This window comes from Nesoenas mayeri (assembly GCF_963082525.1).
Source record: "Nesoenas mayeri genome assembly, chromosome: Z".
Classification (NCBI taxonomy): domain Eukaryota; kingdom Metazoa; phylum Chordata; class Aves; order Columbiformes; family Columbidae; genus Nesoenas; species Nesoenas mayeri.
Genome location: NC_137542.1, coordinates 23,065,071 through 23,081,263, shown reverse-complemented (window position 1 = coordinate 23,081,263; position 16,193 = coordinate 23,065,071). Strand labels below are relative to the sequence as shown.

At 38.4% G+C, this 16,193-nt stretch overlaps 1 protein-coding gene across 1 annotated transcript; it reads left to right on the top strand.

Annotated features, from left to right (window-relative positions):
• The first annotated feature begins 377 nt into the window (after positions 1 to 377).
• Positions 378 to 13,345, top strand: LOC308051498 (annexin A1). Its single transcript, XM_080361937.1, has 12 exons — positions 378 to 453; positions 2,678 to 2,771; positions 3,558 to 3,652; positions 4,194 to 4,307; positions 4,917 to 5,007; positions 5,906 to 5,985; positions 6,932 to 6,988; positions 8,403 to 8,496; positions 9,112 to 9,207; positions 10,617 to 10,675; positions 11,528 to 11,650; positions 13,146 to 13,345. The coding sequence occupies exons 1-12, from the start codon at positions 388 to 390 to the stop codon at positions 13,203 to 13,205; spliced, it is 1,029 nt and encodes a 342-aa protein (XP_080218063.1). The 5' UTR covers positions 378 to 387; the 3' UTR covers positions 13,206 to 13,345.
• The last annotated feature ends 2,848 nt before the right edge of the window (positions 13,346 to 16,193 follow it).

Sequence of the window (16,193 nt, the reverse complement as noted above, 5' to 3'; positions counted from 1 at the left end):
TGGATACCTCAACTAAGGTGAAAAGGCAGACTTTCATTTGTTTCTGGTAACTTCCTTTTGTAAGTCAATGGTAATTCTTAGGTATTGCCATAGTAAATAAGCAGATACTCCGACTAGTTTATTGTTCTCCCTCTAATCTAAAACTTCTGTAAGTAGCTATGGGTGTAGGAGCGAGCAATTGTAGAGCTTTGTGTCACCTGCCAAACATAAACAAAGGTTACCAGCTTCCAATAGAACAGGCAGTTACTGCTTGGGAAACTAAACCCTGCACATCATAACTGAAAAGAAAGGATCCTGAGAGTGGGAAACCTTGAGTTGCACTGCTGCTGGAAATGATGAAAAATGGTTTGTAACTTCATATGTCTCTTCCCAGAAACTTTGTCAAACATGGCTATGGTATCAGAATTTCTGAAACAGGCATGGTTCATGGAACATCAGGAACAGGAATATATTGTAAGTATTATCACCTCTTGAGAGCATTATGCTTATTTTCAAGTGCTTTTAGAAGTAACTTAAAGGCATAAGCCACCCAATGTCTTTCTTACACTCAAAAGGATGAAAACCAATGTCAAAGCTGCAGCTGATCAGAACAGGACCCCAATTTTATTGCATCATATAATCCAATATCATCCAATAACCTAGAAAATTTGCTATCAGATGAAAAATTACTCGTATTTGCACGTATCAGTCTAGTTATCAGTTCCTAGGCAGAATTAGTTACTGTAATTAAATTATAATTTCCAGTAGCCAATCACTGCTTCACTCAAGATGTCCTTTTTGAAGTAGTAATATGATGCACAGGTGTGTGCATGTGTAAGAACATGTTCAGATCATACAGAAACTCTTAGCTCGAGGTACAGGAAGTCATGAGTGTAAAGGAGGAACTAGATCACTAGTATATGTCTTAGTTTTTGCATCATGTGTTTGTTCTTATGCTGGGAAGAGTCACAGTATGTAAGAAAACGTCTTGGATGGTCAGTACTGATTCTGATTAGAAGGAAGGCTTATGGTAGTGAGAAGTCAAGTTAATGCACTAGAATGATGTGCAGAGTGTTTGTGATAATAACATAAAGATTCTGAAATTATTGTCAGCAATGGTAAAGCAATACCTTGTGAAGTCACAGGAGATCCTGAACAACTTTCATCTTGAGAAAAATGGAACATGGGGAAATTTCAATAAATAAAGATTTCTGCTCTAGACCTTTGTGGATTTTGAAATTTTGACTCCACAACATTTTGTGCATAAACCTGTGGCTCCACCATCTCATACTCCTTTCAGTCCCAAGGTCCTGAGTCATCACAGTGATGTTGGTTACAGTCAGGTTTGCATTGTTAGGATATAAGTTTGCCATGGAAACCAGTATACAAAGACTAATCTGGCATGCCTGGAAAACAGGCAACAAACTGGTGCTGTTCCTTTGTTGGTTCATCACATGAGTCACAGTGATTTTTTCAAAAGTATACAGGGCACTGCTTCAAATATGCAGTCTCTCTTCTCTTATAAAACTACTAGTGATATATTTGCGTAGGGAATTAAATATTGAATTGTCAGTTGTTAAAAGTGTAAAAAAGTCAATGGAGAATGCTGTATGTAAACCAGATATTCTTAAGACCTTGTCATTTGTCTTGTACTATTTAGCTTTAGTTGCAGAAGATTTAAAAAATTGAAATAGTGAGTTGTTGAAACAGGACAAATGTTATAGATGATTCTGAAAAAATTTAGTTACACTACTTTTGGTATCGTGGTTTGGTTTTGGTTTGTGTTTCCTTTTTTTGTTTGTTTGTTTGTTGGTTTTGTTTTAATTAAATATCTCATCATATGTCATATCAAGAGGAATATCTTTAAATATTTCATGCAAGAATCTTAGGGCATTTTATAGCTTCTGTGAAAGACAGTAACCAGTGTGGCACTGGTGAGGTCATGCTATTGGGTTATAGGCTCTACCAGTAAGTTGATTTGTCGTATTTCTGATTTGAGGCAAGCCACGTAATCTCACTTAGAGGAACTCATCATCCCTAGCTATTCCCAGAGCACCTTAGGCAATGACTAGGGAGTGCCCATCTAGGAATGGATTCACCAAAGTTCACTAGTAGGTAGTAGCTGTGAAGAAAGTGTGGCTTGTGTCTCAAGTTTCAAAGCTGTTGGGTAACAATCCTCCACTTCCGTATAGGATTAGACTTGAACTCTTCTCCAAGATATTATGTGCAAGAAGGGCTTGTAACCTTAGAGATGAGTTGGCTGGGAAGTCCCTTAATGTGATACACAGTCAATTTGCATAAGATGAGCAGGGAAATTAATAGGACTTTATTTACAGCACCTGTAGGATTTCATTGTGGTTGTAGAGCCTTTGAAGTTTGGGCATAATTGCCCAACATGATGGTTAAGGAGTATTTTCCTGTGGAAACCAACTTACCTAAGAGAAATAGGTCTTAAGGAACCTGAAAGAATATATGAAGTACTTGCTGTTTAATATAAGAGATGTGAAAGGAATAGATCCAAAATGTATCCATTACTGAGCCTGTTTAGTTCTCTGCCGTTACAAAGCTGTGTGTGCCTTGATAGTTCTATAACAGGAAATTGCAAATACACAGTTTATTCAGACCTTTAAAACGGCTTCTTTGCAAAGCAATTCTTTGGAATGAGGACTTTATTTATTTATTTCATTTTTCTTTCCAGAAAAGTGTAAAAGGAGGCCCTGTAGTACCACAACAGCCTAACTTTGATCCATCAGCTGATGTTGTTGCTTTGGAGAAAGCTATGACTGCAAAGGGTAAGAGGACTGACTACTGAACCTGCTACATTAGGACTCTTCCATAGGAGAAGTCAAGAATTGTACAGAATAAAATATCAGAGCGTGAGACAATGGCAAGCAGGACATTTGCCTCTGTTGTCCAGAGCTTGGCAATACAGTCAGTTATGCCATTTGGTAGACAATCTCAACTCTTTGACATCCTGATGCCGTGTTACAATTTCAAACCTTACTACTATCTTAGAGTTCTGAAGTATGTTGAAGGAAGGGCTGTAGATATTTAATTTCTAGAGAATCAATCAATACTATAACATACCATACTCATAGGTTTTTATTTGATTTGAATGAAGTCCCTGTGGGAGGCAGGGAATATGCTGATAATGTTGCCTATGCTTCTATTGTGCTTCTCTCTTGTAATGAAATTCTCACTTGGCACTTGCCTGTACTTTGAAACCTTTTCCAGTTCAAAGTCCTGAGATTAAATGAATATGCCTTCTAACTTTTTATTTTTTTTCAGTTCCTCTGTAGTGTGAGTACCACTTTAAGACTTCCTATACGAAACTGTAGAATCATAGTTTTCTGTGTTCTATGGGAATGTATTTGTTGGATTACTTCACTAAATCACTAATTGTAAGTCAGTAGGTGATTATAGTTTCTCCTTTGTTTAAACTTTAGTGTGTCAAAAAAACCAAATATGACATAAATGAAATAATAAAATGGAAAAACTATTATTTGGCTAAAGGACACTCTAGAGACCACTATAATAATTGCAGTGCCTTAGACATGTTGTTTTTTGGTGACTCATAGGTGTGGATGAAGCCACCATCATTGACATAATGACTAAAAGAACAAATGCTCAGCGTCAGCAGATCAAAGCTGCCTATCACAAGGCTAAAGGAAAGGTAAAGTATATTCAAGCCAAGCTTAAATTTACACCCAGAATATCGATGTTACTCCTGGCTCAGATGGTACCTATGACTTTGTTTTCATACAACAAGAAGTTCAAAGCCTTTGAATACAGCAGCCAGAATTTTGAAACATAAACAGACTTTGAAGTTCTGACTTTCCATCTTTCTGAATGCCCTTTACATCATTGAATTGCTGGTGATGGAGAGGTCATAATCATGACAGCAATTTAGTAATTCCTTCTCTTGAAAAAAAACCTATTCTGAGTCTTCTTCTGATACGTGAATGAGAGAACGTGGCTGAACTGACTGTGTGAAAACTCTCTGGAGTACTTACTGAAAAACCCTGACACTTTGACTACCACAAAGGAGACGAATTAAAAACTTCAAGTAGGGCTTCACCATTCTTTCTAGTAGCTAAAGGAATGATGTACATTAAGACTCCTCAGAGATTAGACCTGATGTCTGGATTGTAGTTGAATAGCAGCTTTTTACCCTTCTCTCTAGCTTAGTGTGTTCCTTATGCTTCCTGTCACAGAGTCTGGAAGAAGCCATGAAACGAGTTCTGAAAAGCCACCTGGAAGAAGTTGTTGTGGCTCTGCTCAAAACTCCCGCTCAGTTTGATGCTGAAGAATTAAGAGCCTCTATGAAGGTAAGTCAAAAGCTTCTGAGAAAAACTCTCCTGAAGAATATAAATAATGTCAGGGCCTGTAAGGGACACTGGACTTGGATTTTAAAGCCTATGTCCTGTCTTCATTTGAACCCCCTTTTGTAAAATAAATCTATACCTGTAAACCAGGTTCTCAGAACCATATCCAGCAATCTCCACTTAATTTCAGGCTTGGAGGAGATTGGCTGCAAATGGTATTCTGTTCTGAGTTCATACTCTTTCTGCCTTCTGAAAACTGATTGCAGATGCCATGGTGGAAAGTCCTAGTGTTAACGTATGTTTACGTTCGAGAAAACAAAAAGGGAAAGGGAATATTTTCTTTGTAAGCTTTACATTCATATCTTTGATGTGCACTGTTTGGTCCCTTTAGTGCTCTTTTTGGGTACCAGTGATACGACATGTGATACAAGAATAATACCAAAAGAGCTGCCATCACAACATTGCATGGAAGCACAATGTTCTTCATTTTTCTTTCATGTTCCACATGGAGCCTTAAAAGCCAAGTCCATGGTTTTCACCTTATTTCTGGTCTTCTGAATTTTCACTTTGTTTTATCAAGTAACTTTTCTAAAAATTCAACCATGTTATCAGGGGCTTGGAACTGATGAAGATACCTTAATTGAAATTCTGGCCTCAAGAAACAACAGAGAGATCAGAGAAGCCAGCAGATACTATAAAGAAGGTAATTCAGAGCAAGAAAGGAGTATTAATGGTATAACACTATAACAGGCACGTTACAGTCACACCTCCACTGCTGCTTATGAGAAGCTGAGGCACCAAGGTAGGTTGTGAGTGAAGCTTCACATCATCTTGATACAGTTGCAGGGGATGGAGGTCATACTGATTTTTTTCCGACTTATGTAGATCCCAATTCAGAAGGAAAAGGCACATCATCACCTCCAGAAACTGCAGCTGTCTCATGGAATGAGTCATGCATTTAGATGCTTTCTAGGATGCAAACAAAATCCAGCTGCCTTTTGTAACTAAACATTGGCTGATTTCTGCTTGAGAAAAAATGAAAACAAAACGCACAACTTACTGAGGTAGCAACACAGGTGACATTTGCGGTAGGAGCAACCAGTGAAGTAAAAGGGGACAAGCTTTAGAGAGATAACTAAAACATAATATGTTATATCTCATATATGTGGAGTTCACTGGAATCAGCCAGTGTTGTCTACTTAAATTGTGTTTTCTGACATGATGCCCTAACTTTTCCAAGAGATTTCCTTTCAAAAATCTCAGTTAGAAGCCCAAATTAATGCTTTGGTTTTAGAAGAGTCTTGTGCTTAAGTGTTGGTAAGAGCAAGCAGAATTAAGAATGAAAGACAAATGGCGCAGAAGAAGTTTAAAACTCTCTTCTTTCTTCATGAGCAAGAGACCAAGATAATACCCATCTCTCAAAGCTAAATGAAAGTAAGAAAACTGCACATCTAGTAGGCATATCTAATTGGGAAATAAAAAGTTGGAAAAATGAGAGAGTAATAGCCTGGTTTGGGATGGAAGGGGCCTTTAAAGATCATCTAATCAACCTAGTTGATAACTTTGAAACAAACCACAAATTCTTCTTGTTTTGAATTCAGTGCTGAAGAGAGATCTGACACAAGACATTATCTCTGACACATCGGGGGACTTTCAGAAGGCTTTGGTTGTTCTAGCCAAGGTATGCTGTGCTTAAGGTTTTTGACTGGTGTTACCCATAATAAAAAACTAATGTTGTCATAACTGTATTAGAGAAAGACATACAGTACATAAGGATTTAGGTATTATGTATTTAATTGTATTATTTTTTAATTACGTGTTTTAGACCATATGTAATTGTTCTTAACCAAGTGATTATAATGAGCTTTTATGTCAAAGCATTTCAAAACACAGTGATGTTTACTACTGTTTGTTAGTTGTGCTTTAAGACTTCTTTTGTGTGTGTGGTAAGTGTAAGAAGTTGAAAAAACAAAAAGGATGATGTTATGTCAATGGACTAGAAACAGAAATACAAGAAATGCTTCCAGTTGCAGAATTAAGCCTTTTGCCTTGCTGTTAAGATATGCTTCTAGTAGTTAGACAATGCAACAGGGAGCAAACAAGTGGACAAAGTCTTGTGTGAATTTGTCTTTAAAAGCAGATGAGCTTAAACACTAGAGCTGCCCAATAAAAAGACCCTTTTAAAATCCATAAATATTTTATTCCATCATTTTGAGTACATGTTTATGAAGGCTGTACATAGACGCAGGATTAGTTTTTAGTAGGCCTGTGTGCATAATTTTGATTTTCAGTTTTTGGTTTTAAAACAGCGTGAAAGTAGTCTATCGAATGGCCATGTGGCAGCAAATCACAGCTTTGAAGGTTGTAACTTCAGGTTTAGAAACAGTACTTCATCTGGATTTTAATGTAGGACTTCAGAAATAAACTGCTAATGGCCTTAGAAATATGAACTCTGATAAACAAATGCAACAACTTTATTCACAGAATGATTGACAGTGATTGACATCTATATGCAATTATGTATCAATTTATGTATGAGGATGATTGGGCAGAACTCTTAAATGCTGAGTTCTGGGGAACTGGATGATTGTGAGAACGAGTGAAATCTAATCTATTTGTTTATGTAGGGTGACCGAAGTGAAGATCCTCATGTGAATGATGATCTTGCTGACAATGACGCCAGGGTAAGATCACACTTGACACTCTTCAGAGTTTCTTCATCTGACTTACTTGAGACTACAAACTCTGGCTGCAAATGTCCTGCCTGAATCTTGTGCATTCTGTACCTAACAGAGATTTATGTATTATGTAGCAACCTTTTCTGAAGGGATTCTACAGGGTGTTTGAAGAAGACAGACCAAATTTGATTTATGTTTGCTTTGAAATTAGGTCCATCTTTTTGAAACACCCTGTATTTTACAAGTTCAGGTAAGCTTTGGTATCTGAAGGAAGTGAAATATTTGCTCTAATATCTAGCTCCAGAAACATTTCTGCAAGACCTCTTCTATGTCATGTAAAGTGTGCAGAGGTCAACTAGTGGAACAATTAGACACAATCTTCCTTCTGTTTTAACACAGTCCTTGAATTAGGGGAAAGGGTGTGCTCAAGTATATGCATAACCAGCTACCATACCTGAACCAGAGTAAACTCCACAGTATGTTAATTAAAGACATTGCTTTACAGTGATGAACCTTTCAAGATTATTTGGTAATGCTCACAGTATTTTCTGAATAATTCTAAAATAAGTTACTGATCTTTCCCTTATTTCTTCCACCATTAGTGTGAATATTTTTGTTAAAATCTTGGTAAAACTTAGCAGTGTATCCTGAGTTTTCACATCTGAAATCTTAGGTCGCTTTTGTAATTCAAATATAGATTGATTTTATATTGATTTTTTTTTTTTTTAAATCCAACGAAATAAAGGTCATTGAGCAATACTGTTTTTATTCTTGCTACATAAAATGTTTACTTTTGTCATCAAGCCTCGATACAAAAGCTCCGTAAAATAGTACTCTGTCTAAGCTCAAAATTTCAATATTATTGCTCTCGGTAGAGAGAGAGTATTGTTAAATCATCTTTGCTGCTCTGTGAATGTCTTCAATTATTCCTTGTAGAGGGGTTTGAGGAGGTGAGGAAAATGAAGGAGACTGATTTGGTTCTTGCTTTCCATTAATCCCCTCCTGGAAATAAAAGGAGTACTGGGTGCTTAGGCTACTCCTTCGAAATTGTCTAGTTAATCTCAGGAGTAATTTTATTTGTCCGAAGAGAGCTTGCCAGTCTTAAACACCATGCAGATGGCAAGCATATCATGACATGAAAATTATCTTCATCCCAGAATGTAATGCATCCACGAGAGCTTGGTGGTGATTGTAAAAACTCTCAAAATACGTTTTTTAGCTGCATAGTGCAAAGTATTGCTTAATAGAGCTAGAGTTAGTTTGAGGTTCTGCAGGGTTTTGTTATGGATTGGATCAAGGGCTAGAGTGTATTACTGAAAAGAAATGGCTACTTTTGGCTGGCAGCCTCAGAAGTACAGTATTTCTGTTCACACTTTACTATGCTAATATTAAATTTACCACTTTCATTTCTTTATGACAGGCCTTGTATGAAGCAGGAGAGCAAAAGAAAGGGACAGATGTTAATGTGTTTGTTACCGTTCTTACTTCAAGAAGTTACCCACATCTCCGAAGGGGTAGGTTGGAAGAAACTTTTTGTTTTTACAGAGATTGTATTTTGAATATGGCCTACTCATGAACTCAGGGAAGATATAGATTATCAAGACATGACTCTGCTGTTTTTTGTGACAGGACACATGGTTGCTAACTAAGGGTGCAGCTGGCAGCTTGGCTGTTCTTTCTATACTGGTGATGAGCCATATCATTTAGGTTGTTAATAAAACTGTTTGGATGAAGTCTCACAGAGCTAGTGAACACAAGGCCAAAGGATCAATGTGGTGGGGGTTCTATATGTTCCCCACATGGTACTGCTCCTCGGCCAGTTTGCCCTGGGTGGGGATGTATCATCTAAAGTCACAGGGTCGTGCGGAGTCACTAGACCACCTCTGTCCCTACCAGTGAGAACACCAATGCAACCATATCAACAAAGTCCCATTCCTTACACTGAGTCCCCCAGGCCATACAGTAACACTGTTCTTCACACAGTGATGTCCAGGAAATAGGAGAAAGGTGGCCTGCGATCAGTCATCTGTGGGCACTGCTGCAGCAGTGAGGGCAGAATAAGGCAGAGGCAATGCAGAGAGAACACTGTATTTTCACCACTGCTCATGGAGTTTTCTTCCCTCATTTAGTCTTTCAGAAGTACACCAAATACAGCAAGCATGACATGAACAAGGTAGTGGATATGGAGATGAGGGGTGATATTGAGAAATGCCTGACTGCCCTTGGTAAGTGGTTCTGCAGATTGTAAACTAGTAGATATACTGACTGTACAATAACCTATTTTTTTACTTCCATCATAATTACTCTGATTGGAAGCCATTCTGGCCTTATCGTGTTTCATTGGGAAATTTGCTAAATTATACTTCAGAAAGTCTAGTCTGAGGATAGTGATTTATTTCAGTTATTTATAGTCAGTTCAATTTGATGAATGACCAGAAATATCTCTCCTGATACAGAGAAAGCTCTTGTAAATACAGATGTGTCCTCAACGTAGGAGGACCCTTACAGGAAGTCAATATGCCAAAAAGTCCTGTGAGAAAGGAGAATCATAGAATAGTATCATTTTGGTTAGAAGAGACTCTCTTGATCATCAAATCCAACCATATGGTTAACTCTAGTACTAAACCATGTCCCTAACAACCTCATCTAAATGCCTTTTAAACACCACAGGGATGGTGATTCCACCACTTGCCTGGGCAGCCTGTTCTAATGCCTGACAACCTTTTCCAGGAAGATTTTTTCCTAATATCCAATCTAAACCTCCCCTCGTGCAACTTGAGGCTATTTCTTCTTGTCTTATCACTTGCTACTTGGGAGAAGAGACCAACAACCTCCATGCCACAACCTCCTCTCAGGTAGTTGTAAGCAGTGATAAGGTGTCTCCTTAGCCTCCTTTTCTCCAGGTTAAGTAGCCCCAGTTCTGTCAGGTGATGCTCATCAGACTTGTGCTCCAGACACTTCACCAGCTTCATTACCCTTCTCTGCACTCGCTCTAGTACCTCAATGTCCTTCTTATAATGAGGGGCCCAAAGCTGAACACAGGATTCAAGGTGGGGAGTCACCAGTGCGAACTACAGTGGCATGATCACTTCTCTAGTCCTGCTGGCCGTACTGTACCTAATACAAGCCAGAATGCTTTTGACCACCTCAGCCCAATGATCCTGCCAGTCTAAATCCCTCTGTATGGCCTTCCTACCCTCCAGCAAATCTACACTCCCATACAACTTGGTGTCATCTGCAGACTTACTAAGGGTGCACTTGATCCCTTCATCCAGATCTTTACAAGTGAAGGGCAAGTAACATGCTTTACAAAACATCAGATCACGTCCTCCAGCTCTGTTTTCATTTCTTTCTTCTTTGGAGCTACAGCATCTTTCTTAATTTTGTGGCAGTAGACAAAGGAGGGCATACTTGTAATTACTCTTCCCTGGCTGAATTGCTCTCTGAACAAATGGAGTAAAGGGACTGCTACTTCTCCCATACTTTGAAAACAGGTAACAAAAAAAGCAGACAAATAAGATATTCTGGTAGGAACACTGAGACTGCTTGTAGAGTGTTTTCCTTCCACACTTGTGCCTTTTGTCACTCATTATATGTATAAGAAGTGTGACCTAATCTAATTGTTTCATTACAGTGAAGTGTGCCACAAGCAAACCAGCTTTCTTTGCTGAAAAACTCCACTTGGCGATGAAGGTAACCCAGAGAGAGAACTTCCCTTTGTAAACATGGGGTGCTTTGTAAGCTGAAAAATAACCAGCTATCTAGAGATCTCTAAGCCCTTTATGTGATAAAACAGGACTGCAGAAGGAATTTCAGTGTTTTCTTCTCTCTCTTTCTGTTATTTCCTTTGAAACCTCTCTATGTCTTTCCATAGGAGTAGCTGTCTGTTTGCTATGGGTATTCAGGAAGGCATCTGTCCATCCACATGTTTATCTTTTACTCTAGACAGTGACAGAAAGCCAACTGGAACTTTTTTATGAAAACACAAAAATATAAGCGAAAATTAAATAGGAAAGTACTTACAGGTCAGGACAGGAACGCTGTAGAAGCCTGATCTTTGGCAAGCCATCCATGGTCCTTCTGGAAAATTTGGAACCTGGGCTGCGTGAGTCAGGTGGAGATCTTGAAATGGTCTAGTATACAGGTATTTTCATAATTCCTGTGACTTGGCTAGGAGCGCTGTGAGTTCATTGCACTCCTAAAAAAAATACTGAAAAGGCAGGGAAGTCTAGGTTGTCCATGCATCTAGCAAGCTCATTGAAGAACGTGTCTTTTTCTAGGAAACAGCTAAAGAAATGCTTGGAAAGGAAATCCAGGGGTGGATGTAGTCTGTCAGAAGTGAATTGTGCTCAGAGGGAACAGAGTGGGATAAGAGAAGACTCCTTCCTGAGAGATGTTAAAGGAATAGGATGTTGGCCATGTATACTCACAAAGAAGTCTGATGGGTTAACACATAGAACCTTGCTTTAATATGTTTCAAATAAATAGCCCTTTTTTTTTTTTTCCTTTTCTCTTTTTCAATTTTTTTTTGTTCCTTTTACACAGGGCTTTGGGACACGGCACAAAGACCTCATCAGAATCATGGTTTCACGCCATGAAGTGGATATGAATGAGATCAAATGCTATTACAAGAAGATGTATGGCATTTCTCTCTGCCAAGCCATTATGGTAGGTTCTCTCTCAGGTTATGTATGAAATGTAAGCCAAGCAAATGCTTTGGGAAATTTAGTAGGGGTTGTTAATTCTTCTGATTCTCAGTCACCAAGTTGTTCTGAGTAACTCGTTGTAGCTGAGTAACCCAGGTGCTTAGTGATGGACATTGCAAGGGCAAAGTTTTTGTCACAAAAGCTATAGCAATATCTTACTGGTACATGTCTCAGAATATCATCTTACAGTTGAAGCCAAAAGTTAAATTGAAACTACAGTATCCCCAAGTTCCCATGCTGGGACAGAGATAAGGAACATTGACAGGAGAGTGGACATGACTACACTAAGAGCTCTGTGGAAGATATTGATGCAACCCCCTATTGGTTTTTGACATTTGAGGTAATTCTGCAAATAACTTGTTAACTTGAGAGTTATGAGACCTGCTTTCCAGGTCACTTAAGTGAAACCATCTTCTTAAAGGAGACAGGCCACCCAATGTATTTTCCAGAAAATTTAAAGGAGTGAGGGACTTGAAGAAAGATAAACTTGCAAAGCAGTTTTGTGGATGATAGTAGACAGCAATAAATAAATAAATAATCAGATAGATACATATGTCTTAACTAGAGTAGAAACCTACTCCCCAGTTATATTAAAATACCTCTTTGATTTTTATTGGTGTCTATTTTTTTCAGATAGGTGCCAAACGTCACTCATAGTCTTCCACCAGTAGTGTTTGTGATATGCAATTTGATATGCAGTCACATCACCTCAGCGTATTCCAATGTGTTTATTACATTCAAATGCCTTGAGGCATAGCTTGGCTACACTAACCAATTCATTTATCTCTGCAAAATAGATTCAAATTTGAGAAAAACAGTGTGTGTAATAATTAATGTGCGTAGTTAATGCATATAACACATTTTTTCCAAGCTCAACAAGCAATCCTATGCTGAATCAGCTATCATAGTAAGATGAGCCTGTGTTTGAGATAATCTTACATACAAGGTGTATAATGTTCAATATTAATGAACACTAGACATCACTGGTCAAAGAAGGCATTTACACTTTATCTAGAGAAGGAAACCATATGCTCCTCAGTGAACAGAAATCTTCTCTGCTTCTCATCTTTATTTATGCCATGAGTCCTCCCAGGATTTTAACTTGCCTGGCCTACCTCTGCTCCACTCTGGAGATCACAGAATCACAGAATGTTAGGGATTGGAAGGGACCTCGAAAGATAATCTAGTCCAATCCTCCTGCCAGAGCAACAACACCTAGATGAGGTTACACAGGAAGGTGTCCAGTGTGTATGTTTATTCCTAGGTCGTAGGAATAATTTCAATGAGGGTACGTGGTTCAAGCACAGTCTGTGGCTAACACATATGTATTATCAAGTGATTAATTTATGCAGGTGAAGGCTCCATGATTGGTACATGTATATTGAATGCTTATTGAAATTTATTTCAGTTAAGATCATTATCCTAACAATTGTGGTTTTTTGTGCTTAAATTGATAGGATGAACTCAAAGGGGATTATGAAACAATCCTGGTGGCTTTGTGTGGAAGCGATAACTAAGGTTCCTGTTCCTGCAATGCACTCAAGCTCTGTTGATGAAATTCTTTATGTTTACCTCAACTCACCCTTTGAAATACAGGCTTTACACAGTGAGGTTTCTCTGGAATGGTCCTTAGTCCATATGTGTTATGTTGAAAACTTGTAACCTGTAGTGTATTTTTTCAGTGTCTTTATATGGAATGACATTAGTATATCTTTTTGTCATTATTTATCCAAAGTCAAAGAATGGCTCCAAGTTTCTATATGATTGATTAATTATGAGAAAAGTAAAATTTTGCTCTATGCAAAGTAAATAAACCTTTAAAAATGCAATTAACCCATGTGGAAATTTGTATGTCTTTTGTTGTTTCTCTGCATTTAATTTCAAATTGTCTGTGTATGAATGAGAGAAAAATCAGTGAATAAATTAACCTAAAAAGAGTCTGGCAATGTCACATGGTATAGCTAAGCCTGTACCTTTCCATTTCACTTCAGCTAGGGCATATGTAAGCCAGATGTAAGAAAAATGACTAAAGATAACATGTTTAAAAATTAACAATATAAAAAAGTTAACCATATCTCCATCTTACTCTTTTTCTTTTGAATTCTAGGGTAAATAAACCTTTTATGTTTTGTGCACAGAGGAGAGAAAAATTGAATTGAAAATGTCTTCATAACCCATGTAGGACTTTTATCTTTTTCCTAATGAGTTGTGTAAATTTTTATATTATCTCCCAAGTAAAAAGCTACTGTCACTGCCTCTCTTTTTGACAGAATTCACACCTGACATTACTGTCCTGATTGTGCTAGATGCTACACAAACGAGTTATTATGGCCCTCAAGTGCACTGGTGGAACTAAGCATTATATGTTGGTTCTTTATTTCATGCAAACACTGCTGATCTTTTCTATAGTGGCCTCTAATCACTTGCATGAAAAACGGCATGCTAAACTGTAGGGTAATCAAAGGTCTTCTTGGCTAATTTGTATTAAACATTGCAGACCCTCTTTGGTTTGTAGGATAACAGATGTAGGTGTCTGGAAGTGTTATTTGAAAGGAAATACTGACATTGTTGGAGCTGAAGAGAAGATTCACATGTGCCTTCCACAAGGCCAAGTTTTGATCTGCCCAACTATTTTCTTAGATCAGTAGTTCCCACCCTACCAGAGTTTACTTTGTTGGGAATTCTTATTTTTCTTACAGGATAAGTGGAAGACAGAGAGATTCTGACCAAAGAAGTTGATGGGCATAGACATGCAAGTCATCAATTAGAACAGAAAAACAAACAAAGAAGCAGATAGATGCACAGAGATCATGTGCTGAGGGATCTGTTTAATCAAATTACAAGCTTCAGAGAAAACAAAATGAAAGTATCTTTTGTGGTTTGAGTGTCGCACTAGTCCATTTTCTTAAGAGGCAGATGTCAGGAGAATGCTATTCCCCAATCCTTCAGACCATATAATGATGAGTTGGAAAGGCTGATTGTGACAGTAAAAGTTGATTGGGTGGAAAGTATAACTTTACTGAATATGAAATGAAGTTGGTATCTTAATTCTTTACCAGAACCCCCTTGCTTCTTTTCTTACTGAAGAAAATACACGGGAATCTCATGAGGTTCAACAAGACCAAGCACTTGCAGCATAGAAGGCAGATCATATCGTAGGCTGCATTAAAAGGATTGTGGCTAAAAAGGTCGAGGAAGGTGATTCTGCCCCTTTGCTCTGTTGAGACCCTGCCTGGAGTTCTGCATCCAGCTCTGGAGCCCTCAGCACAGGAAACACATTAATCTGTTGGAAATGGTCCAGAAGAATGCCACAAAAGTGATCAGAGCAATAGAACACCTTGTCCATGAGGACAGGCTGAGAGAGTTCAGCCTGAAGAGAAGGCTCCAGGGAGACCTTATTGTGGCCTTTCAGTACTTAAAAAGGGCCTATAAGAAAGAGGGGGCAGACTTTTTAACAGGGCCTCTTGCAACAGGACAAGGATTAATGGTTTTAAACTAGAATAGTTCAGGCTAGACATAAGGAACAAATGTTTTACAATGAGAGTGGTAAAACACTGGCACAGGTTACCCAGAGAGGTGGTAGACGCCCCATGCCCGGAAACATTCCAGGCCAGGCTGGACGGGGCTGTGATCAATCTGAACTAGAAGATGTCCCTGCTCATTGAAGGGAGATTGAACTGGATGACATTTGGAGGTCCTTTCCAACCCAAAGTATTCTATGATTCTAAGGGAATGAGGAATTGCAGCTGTGGTTTCCTTTTGAACTTGTGGTGATAATTGTATATGTTTTTATTATCTGCATATAAATATGTAACTAAATATGCATATGAAGCATTGTGGCAATGAGAAGTGAGGCACACTGGGACGCAGACAGAGATGCACACACAGACAGAGATCTTGTTCAGGAAGGAGTGCTGAGCCAAGCACAGCAGAGAGCTGAGCTAGGCTGAGGCCCTTATTAGCCATTGACAATTAATAGGATTTACAGATATGGGCCTGGACTAAGAAGTTACATGAGATGTTTTTTCAATAATGGTTATTAAAAACACACCACGCTTGTGTTATGTTTATTTCAGTTATGTTCCCACTCATACACAGACCAGGAGGCCCAAGGACATTCGCAAATCATACATATGGGGGCGATTTTCTGACCCGAGATATCAACCTCACTGGCCTGGGCTATCACTTCTTACACTCTTAAAAAATACACTTCTGTATAATCTGTCCAAGGCCCTTTAGCTGGAACTGCTGTTCCCACAAAACATATGTGCTTTGTTAACCTCTTTGACATGGGTAAAACTTTTTAAAAGTAAAGAAACTTCAGCAAATCGATTTTAAAACTACCTGTGTTGCTGACTGGACTCTGAGTGAAACAAAGGAAACAGAGTAAACCTGCACTCAGTGTTTGGGCCGTAATGAATTTACTTGTAGCCAGTAGATCATTAGGCATAATTGTGAAACTCTTGTTTCAAAATTTCAGTCATTGTGAAATTGAGAGGTGGTAT

Bases quoted from the DNA above. Each gene is read 5' to 3' on its own strand.
- LOC308051498 (XM_080361937.1), top strand. From the start codon at position 388: ATGGCTATGGTATCAGAATTTCTGAAACAGGCATGGTTCATGGAACAT. The intron at 8,497-9,111 runs GTAGGTTGGAAG...TCCCTCATTTAG, and splicing joins TTACCCACATCTCCGAAGGG to TCTTTCAGAAGTACACCAAA. The intron at 9,208-10,616 runs GTAAGTGGTTCT...GTTTCATTACAG, and splicing joins GAAATGCCTGACTGCCCTTG to TGAAGTGTGCCACAAGCAAA.